Source organism: Hordeum vulgare, chromosome 2H (assembly GCF_904849725.1).
Source record: "Hordeum vulgare subsp. vulgare chromosome 2H, MorexV3_pseudomolecules_assembly, whole genome shotgun sequence".
In the NCBI taxonomy this organism is placed as follows: Eukaryota; Viridiplantae; Streptophyta; class Magnoliopsida; order Poales; family Poaceae; genus Hordeum; species Hordeum vulgare.
In genome coordinates, this window is record NC_058519.1 from 103,782,369 (window position 1) to 103,792,045 (window position 9,677).

The following is a 9,677-nucleotide window of genomic DNA, read 5'->3' on the forward strand; positions in this document are numbered from 1 at the left end:
ACCTGTTTACGTCCGGTTTCATGCCCTTAATACGCATCATTCAAAGCCACCTCGTAAATTTTCAACCCTTTCTCACCTCATTTGCTATTTTCCATGCATTTAATGATTTATTTAAGCTAAACGACCCTTAAATTGAAAAGCGCTACAAATGAACTCTGAAAAGGCTGAAACTTGGCATGGAATCATCATTTGACCCACATGGCATGTGCTAAAAAGTTGGGAGGGTTACGGAAAAAACAGGATGCACTTTGTGTACAAACTGGACTATCTCTTTCGAAGTATCACGTTCCGCACGAATACTTATCTCTTACAAAGGCATTTCATTTTTTAATCTTATTTCAACTCCACACTTTTTGTGCCCTCAATATGCATCATTCAAAGCCACCTCATAAATTTTCAACCCTTTCTCACTTCATTTGCTATTTTCCATGCATTTAATGATTTATTTGAGCTAAATGACCCTTAAATTGAAAAGCGCTACAAATGAACTCCGAAAAGGCTGAAACTTGGCATTGTATCATCATTTCACCCACATGACATGTGCTAAAAAGTTGGGAGGGTTACGGCAAAAACAGGATGCACTTCGTGTACAAACTGGACTATCTCTTTCGAAGTATCAGGGTTTCGGACAAATACTCATCTCTTACAAAGGCATTTCATTTTTTAATCTTATTTCAACTCCAGACTTTTTGTGCCCTCAATATGCATCATTCAAAGCCACCTCATAAATTTTCAACCCTTTCTCACCTCATTTGCTATTTTCCACGTATTTAATGATTTATTTGAGCTAAATGATCCTTAAATTGAAAAGCGCTACAAATGAACTTTGAAAAGGCTGAAACTTGGAATGGTATCATCATTTCACTCACACGGCATGTGCTGAAAAGTTGGGGGGGCGGTTACGGCAAAAACAGGATGCACTTCGTGTACAAACTGGACTATCTCTTTTGAGTATCGCGGTTCCGCACGAATACTCATCTATTACAAAGGCATTTCATTTTTTTAATCTTATTTCAACTCCAGAATTTTTTTTCCCTCAATATGCATCCTTCAAAGCCACCTCACTAATTTTCAACCCTTTCTCACCTCATTTTGCAATTTTCCATGCATTTAATGATTTATTTGAGCTAAATGACCCTTAAATTGAAAACGCTACAAATGAACTCTAAAAAGGATGAAACTTGGCATGGTATCATCATTTCACCCACATGGCATGTGCTCAAAAGTTGGAAGGGTTACGGCAAAAAGGACGCACTTCGTGTACAAACTGGACTATCTCTTTCGAAGTATCAGGGTTCCACATGACATTTCATTTTTGTAATAACATAAAAATTACAAAATTAAATATAATGAGAAAACACACTAATATTAAAGTATTTTTTGTTAAGAACTTTTAATATGCAAAGAAATGACATAAAGAAATAGCAAAAGTGAAAATAGATGCGCTTATAGAGAAAATTCAACCTAAACTGAAAGTGCTAGTTGTACATCATCCGCACAACTAGCACTTTGAATTTTTAGGTTTAATTTTCTATATAATAGCATACTTCAAGTTGGCAGCCGCAGAGGGGCTTATAAACCACTACCAGCACGATTTGCTTGGCGAGGTGGGACTAAACTTCCTCGGACGTTCCAGGAACAAGCGTGCAATCTCGGTTGCTGGCTCCAACCGGGACTAAAGGCACCCCCCCTTTAGTCCCGGTTGGAGCCACGAACCGAGACTAAATCCCTTTGCTTTGTGCCCTTTGGGCTGCTAAAAACGAGCTTTTGTCCCGGTTGGTGGCTCCAACCGGGACTAAAGGGGGGTCTTTAGTCCCGGTTGGAGCCACCAACCAGGACTAAAGGTTGGGGTATATAAGTAGGACTTCGGCAATTTCAATCTCCGTGTAACACCCCAAAAATCGGGTTATCTATTTTTGTGTTGTTATTCCTTCCTAGCTTTTCTCTCCCAAATTTTTACCTCTAGAATTTGGCAAATGACCAGGTGAATCCAGTCTACCCTCAACCCCTCAGTGCCTTTCCCATGTCCTTGTGACAGCTTGCCCTTGTTATGTAAACCCCGAACCTCTTTGAAACCCTAGCTCCCAAATATGGGAACTGGGAACCTGCCTTTGTGTTTACAAAGGAGCCATCATTTCCCTTACTCTGTTAATTCTCCAAAAAATTCCAAAGATCATTCTTCCCTCATAAACCCTAGATGTGCAAAAATATTGCCAAGTTACATGCAATATTTCTCATCTGGAATTAATTCTTGTTTCTGCCTTTCCAAGGAATTAAATCCAAGAAAATATCTATCCATCTTCCAAAATCATGAAAACTTGTGGAGATATTCTTTGTGATCATATGGAGCTCTCACAAAATATTGGCCCTTACTAAGTGGGGAAAATTGCTTTTTTCCTATTTAAAGCCAATATTGCATTTTGGGGCCTTTCCAAAGGAACTACCATTTTGGTAGCTAGGAAAAATCCCAAATACTTTATGGAGCTTCTCATATCCATATATTCATCGTTTCCATCAAAATATCAAGTCCTCCAATTCAAAAGATGAGCACAACATCCCTTTGCAAATTTTGTCCAGATTTCTTGTTTGCAGAGGAAGTGCTTGATTCCTTAATTCCCTTGGGTTGAAATTTTGCACGGTAGTTCATTATGATAAATTACCCTTGTCCACCAAAATTTAGCCCATTCCATCAATCCATCCTTCCTCAGCAAATTATCTAGGTTTCTGTCCAGATTGGAGCATTGTGAAGGAAGTACCATTTCTACTTATGAAAATGGTATGAAATTTCTAAAGTGACTTCATATGCCTAAATCATTGGTCTCCACCAAGTTTGAGCCATTTTTATTTAGTCAATTGATCCCAACATCATATTCTTCATTTCTGGTCAGATTGCCAAGTTACAAAGGAAGTACCCTCTAGACTTATTTGTTTGTGCTGAATTTTGGCCAAGATACTCACTCTAGTGAGTGGTCAACCTCAGCCAAAGATCATGCCAATAGGTGCACTGTGATGGCCACTGCTCAGCACAAACACCTTGATGTTGGCATCTTGTTGAGCAAGGAGAGGTCACACCAGAGCTCTAGTATAGGGTTTGATGGGTCAGCTCATCTCAGGGAACCTTGGAGAACACCCCAGACATGGTTTGGCGTCGAGTAGGGCATGGCAACACCGTGGCCACACGGTGACCACGTGCTGAGCATGCCAAACCGCAGCTCTGTGCATTGGAATCGTCGGTAGCGCGCTTCCCGCGGGTTCCAGCTTGTCTCGGAGCACCGGCGAGCTCCCCACCTCACTGGCGCACCCTCTAGAGTCATCTCCCCCTTGTTCGCTAGCCGTGGAAGTCTCTGTCGGCATCTCAAAGCTCCAACCATCGTCATGGAGCTTCGGCCTTCGCCGTGAAGCTTCCTTCCCGAGCTATATATAGCGTGCCCCAAGCCTCTGCCATGAACCAGCAAGCCCGAGCCCTTTCCCTTGCCTCTGGAGCTCGCCATTGCCCCCATGGACGGAGCGTCACCGTCGGACCCCCATGGAGATGCAAGTGTCAGAGCCCTTCCCCTCTCCTCTGCTCATGGTCGGAGCATCCCCAAGCGCTGGTGAATCCGCCGCCGTTCTCCATTTCTCCGGGGAAGCCCCGCTACACCGGCACCACGGGCGCCCGTCGGCCATCGCATCTCATCTAGCCGCGATGGCGCTGCGGTCCGCCTCCCGCGACCCCGTGACCGCCCCCGGGCGCGGCGAGGAGCGGCGGAGCTCCTGCACTCGCCGATCGGTCCTCCCACGGCTACTAGTCGCGGGCTGCACCGTCGGCCCAGCCTCCTCTGTACCGCGGCGAGAGGAAGAAGATGAGCCACGGGAGGGAAGAGAGAGAGATAAGGCGGGCCCCACCCGTCAGAGAGAGAAAGGAAGTCAACCCGCGCCCCTAGTCAAATTAAGTGGAAGCGTATTTTCTGCTTTTACGCTTTCGTTTCAGTGAGAGCGCAAACTGCTGCGGCTTCGGCCGGAAATACGTTTTCACTTCCCGAAAGCGTAAGTTACGGAATACGCCTTATGTTTTAGCCCTGCCGGCCGAGCTTGTTAGTTTGGGGACGTTCACCCGTTAAGAGTTATAGTGAACACTATTCTGTCCACTATTCCACTTAACGAACGAACGACCAAAACTCCGCGACCGTAACTCCGATTGAGGTAAAACCAGCGCCCACTCTTTCGCCTCGTCGAGCCCGTTTCGACACTACCATTTTCGTTATGCATCCTCACAGTATAAATGACTATTTTTCCCTTGCCCTTCGATCGAGCCCTTCGAGAGAGAACCCTTCCGGCAAACCCTTCCACGAGATGGTCGCGCTTCTTCCCGGCGTATTCATCGACCATCGGGCAAGCCAACCTCTTATCATGAGCTTCGGACTTGCGTGATGACTTTGCTTGCACCCTGTGTGTTTATCTATATCACGTGTTAGCCTGCATTTGCATACACCTGTGATGATATCGGTACTAGCTACTACCAATCACTTTCCATCTAATACCATGACTTGTTTGCATATTAACATACTAATAATCATGTTGACATGTAGTACTAGGGTGTGATATCATACCATGCTTATCCGCACTATTGTGTTGCTATGCTTGTCGAGATAATGATATGATGATCGATAGGTTGAGTGAGTTAACAAATGCAACCTAGTTGGTTAATCTTGAGTCACCTGTCCGGGCTCACCCGTGCAACCACATTTTTCGGTATGGGATGGCCTTGACTTGGTCTGATTGCGTGCTCTTTCACCGGTACCTCCAAAGAGGGAGGGTTATGCACGCACGCTACCCTGATCAGGTAGGCGGTGATAACCCTGTGAGCCAGTTGAGTTGTTTTGTGATGGCGTCCCCGTTTGGGACAGTTAGTTGGGCCACGACGGTGGCACGTGTCATGAGGACACAGGGCCACCCAGGGCAGGACTCCGGGGAGGATCAATGTCGGTGGTACGATGGAAGAGTCACGGGTCAAACGAGTTTCGTTGGAGCAACACTGGTCCACCCAAATGGGATCACGAGGTCAGTGCTCCATGATGTGGGTAAAGTGTGCAACCTTTGCAGAGTGTAAGAATCTATTCGAATAGCCGAGTCCACGGTATTGGATAGCCCGTCCAGACCTCACTAGGTGGTCAACCATATCAGTGTTAGTAGTGATGGAAGAACTCATCTTGTGTGGACACCAGAGGATGTCGGGAATATGATATGTTAGCCAAAAGATAGCTATATGATGAGTGGTCGGATGACCATATGGTTTGGATGAGATTTGCATCCGTTCAGGTTGGATTACGAGTATATCGAGAGTTGTGGGATAACCCAGAAGAGAGTTAGTTGTCATTCGGTAAGAGTAAGTAATTTAAGCACTTGTTGTGATCTTTGTCATGCTAGTTAGGTGGATTACATGCTTGATCCATGTTATGTTGTTTTCCTGTTAATTCCATGCCATGCTTAGAATAACCGGTATATAATTATAGAGGTAGCTTTGTCATCTCCTTGTTTGGATGCTATGTATTTGGTTGTATTGCGAGTACATTCAAAGTACTCACCTGGCCTTGCATGTGGCCAGTTGCAGGAGAAGATTCATCGTGGTAGATCGTAACCCAGCCAGTCCTTTGAGTTATGGAGCCCAGCCAGAGATGTCGTTGCCATTGATCCAAGACCTCTGCTGCCATTTAGTTAACCTTGGAGTTATGTAATATTGTTGTAAGCAACAGTATTGTAATACTCAATTATATTAATAAAGCTATTTTTGTGTGGAATTGGTGTATCATGTCTTTGGCGTGTGTCCCGTCTTATCCTGGGGACAGCCGTGCGTTGGCCCTCTATCGGGGTGCCACACTCCCTCTCTCCATTTGATCCCCCGATGTTGAAGCCCCTGCACCCGATGCCGCCAGGCTGCCGGAGTCGTCGCCGCCCCGGAAGCTATTCTCGTCGTCGTCGCCGCCCCCGAAGCCGCCCTTGTCGTCGCCGCCCCCGAAGTCGTCCTTGTCGTCGCGCCACCGACGCCGGCCGCCTGCGCATCCTCCCTTTGCCCGCCGACGAGGAGCCTCTGCACCTCCTCCCTCTGCCCGCTGACGATCAGCCGTTGTGCCCCGGCCCTCCTCTGCTCCCACGGTGAGCTCGGTCGCTCCTCCCTCTCCTCCCCTAGCTCCGCCCGCCTCCCATCGGCCTGCCCAAGCATGGAGGAGCCATGGCCACCGACTTGCCTGAGCACGGCGGTGCCATGTCCGCCGGCCTGCCCGAGCACGGCTGCCTCCTTCCTCCATAGATTCTGATTCAGTTAGTAACTTTTAGTAGTGAAGGTTTGCTCATGATCATTCTGAAGTTTCAAAGAATCATGATGCAAAGGAATTATATATGTCACTAGGTTGTATCTTGCCTACAGAATATGTTGTCACATACTTGCTTATCTTTTTTATTATATAGAGAGAAAAAAATATAAATCAGAATTCACAAACTATGGAACTTGGTATGTATTCTGAATCCACATAGCTAATCAACAATTTTGATGACAACATGGGGCCTTCACTTGAGGTTTACAATAGCTTAAAAATAATACCTATTATGTACTTGAGTTGTGCTTGGTGCTCTTGAAGAAATTGTAGGTGCACCTTCAATTTAAAATTAGTGTAAAATATAAAAGTAAAAGTAGATGGTAATATACCAACATGAAAAATAGAAAAAAAAATGAGATCTTCATGTTCACTTTAGTCATGGATTGCCAAAAAACCTGCATTGATATATGCTACCTCAGATTTTCCTTCGAGTAGGATTTTTTCTAAAAAGACTCTAGCTATCCACAAATTCAAAAAACAAATCAGAAAATATTAGTACAGGTCGAGCATATTTCCTCTAGCATTCATTGCAGTATAAAATCAAGAAAAAGTGAGGTAGAATAAAACACTAATGCTTGTTTATCCATGGAGATTATTACCATCCTAGTTTAGAATTCAGTAATATCAACCCACACCAAATCCTATCACTCTGAGCTAATGACATTTCCTACACTTCGGACTTGTTCATAATAATTTCACTCTTATGGCATGTATGGTACCTATTTCACACTACAATTTTTGCAGTTAAATAGTTGTAAAACTTTATTAAATAGTAGGAATTTAAATATTTTAGAATTGGTTCTCAACATCGACAATGCCTGGCCCGCATCCTCATCATCGACTCGATGGCGACCACCTGCTTGAGAGGCGCCAGCATGTCCGGGACTAGGCTCCGCCGGGCTGGCAGTGGGAGGAGTTACCTTCCGGGGGGTGCAGCTTGGTGAGGAACCGGACTCCTGTCGTCGACCCGGAGCTTCTTGGCGACGGTCACGTGGGCCACTTTCAGTGTCGATGCAGACGGCCCCCGAGGAGGAGGTACGTCGCCGTGTCAGGGAGGAGGACGAGCACGCCCATCGCTACATGGAGGCGTTGGACGCCAGGCTCTCCAATACCTAGGAGGTTCTGCAGGAATATCATCCGAGCTATGATCCGGTGATGGTTCCTGCTCTTTGGGTGTCCATCGCCCGCGCCTCAGTACAGCGACAGCTCTTTGTTGGTTGATCAGTTAGAAATTATTCGATAGGTGTATTATTGTATTCGAGAGATGTATTAGTGATGTATTCGAGATTACATATTCGATAATATTAAGTGGATTATTTGATGATGCATTAATTAAGTGGATTATTCAATGTATTAGTGATATTATATATACATGATGATCTTGCTATCTAAATATAATACTAAATTGTTTTATCTTTTTCTCGGTTAGTTAAGCTATGGACGGTAGAGACAGAGACCATGATCAAGAGCACGTCTTCTACGACATGGTACGCTCTGGACACGAAGAGAATGAAGAAAAAGATGATTGCTCACAGTACCTTAACCCATCCGGTGAGGGAATTCAAAAAGAACAACCAAGAGATGAAGGGGAACCAAACAATGATGTTGAAGAATTTTTCTCGAATTACCAAAGTCCGGCAAGGTATATATTTGGCCTTTGGTGATCATTAGATGTGTATTAATTGATCTGAATATATATTAACAAATCTCCTATTTTAGCTCTCCGGATCGAGCAAATCTTCTACGAGCAGGGCAGTACGAGGCCCGGCCAAAAAGTTGTCCGAGGGCACAAGGTACAACATTGACGCGATAACATTAGGTGGAGATCCAACTGATCCCAAAAAGAATACATCCAAATTTGTACGTCAATGCGGAGTTATTGTGAGGGACCAAATCCCTATCTCCATTGAAGAATGGCATAGGCCAAAGCAAGATCAAGAAGTTATTTTTGTGGGCGAAAGAGCAAAAAATCTTGTTTGGGATACGCTCATGACACATTTCACCCTATCAGAGCATTTCTCAGATGAACAACGTGAGAAAGTCAAGAAGTTTTCTCTTAAGAAGATGGCCACCCAATTCTGCAACTGGAAGAAAAGGTTATGGACCGACTTCGGAAAACAAGGCAAGACTCTAGAATTCAATGTACAATACGAGAAGATAAAAGATCACTGGGACTTATTTGTGTCGTTCAACCAATCATAAACAGCTAAGGAGCAGGCGAGGATAAACAAGGAAAATGCTCGGAAAAAAGAGCATCACCATTCTCTGGGGCCAGGTGGCTACAAGAGTGGCATTCCTAAGTGGGGTGAATTCGAGCAGAAGATGATTGATCCTGGGGTCACTCCGTAAACATCCACTTGGCCTGAAAGGTGCAGGAATTGGTTTTATGGGCATGGGGGAAAGTTGGAGCCAAAGACATGGGTGCTTGTGGAGCAGGCAAGTCTTAAAAATGCCTCTCAAGCTATACTTGCTACAATAGAAGATGCTCGAACGGGGGTGTTCCGACCTGACAGAGAGAACGACGAGCTTACACGCGCCCTCAAGAATCCTGAACACCCGGAACGAACATGAGGCAAAGGCGTTATTCCATGGATTGAGGGGTTGATGGACTGGAGCGACTCTTACAAAGCCGTTCGAGAAAGAATAATGAGGAGTCAGCCAAGAAGAAGCAGGATGCTGACCAGCTTGAGGATTTGGAATGCAAATTCTTGCGGCAGCAGGAGAAGATCGACACACTTAGCCAGCAAAGGATGCCTTAGCTCCCAGAGCAACCAGCAGATCCAGCATTGGATAGTACCGTCCCATCGATGCCGAAAAGTAGTGTGGGTTCCATGGGGGTCCTTGACGATAATGCACTGCTGGCTCGCTACCCCGTGGATGAAATCAGATAGACGAAACGTTGTGAGCTACACATGAAACTCAAGAACATATCCATGAAGGCAAAGGTCCGCTACGCTTTAACAAATCCCATGATGCAACCTTCCATTGCACTCCGATTCCACCTGGCTATGCTCGTGTCGGGGTGGATGAAGTGATGCCGAAATATGAGTCACTAGAGCTTGACATTCCCGAGGTGAAGGGCAGTAGACATTGCAGGAAGTCTTACATGGTCTGTGCTTATGGAGAAAAGACTGCATCGTCTTTCCAAGGCCATCGACTCCTGCTCCAAGTCTGCCGCGTCAGCCGACTCCACCCCGCCAGCCCGACACGGAGCGCAGCGCTAGTTCGCCATCGCGTCAGCCGACTCCATCCCACCCCGACATGGAGCCTGGCGCTAGTCCGCCACCACGTCAGCCAACTCCATCCCATCGCGGCATGGAGCCC

General features: G+C 45.7%; 1 protein-coding gene across 1 annotated transcript; it reads left to right on the top strand.

Annotated features, from left to right (window-relative positions):
- Positions 1-2,779: 2,779 nt before the first annotated feature.
- Positions 2,780-4,266, top strand: LOC123429702. Its single transcript, XM_045113713.1, has one exon. It carries the CDS (start codon positions 3,527-3,529, stop codon positions 3,971-3,973), a length of 447 nt encoding a protein of 148 aa, XP_044969648.1. The 5' UTR covers positions 2,780-3,526; the 3' UTR covers positions 3,974-4,266.
- The last annotated feature ends 5,411 nt before the right edge of the window (positions 4,267-9,677 follow it).

Coding starts and splice junctions, on each gene's coding strand:
- LOC123429702 (XM_045113713.1), top strand. CDS start 3,527: ATGGAGATGCAAGTGTCAGAGCCCTTCCCCTCTCCTCTGCTCATGGTC.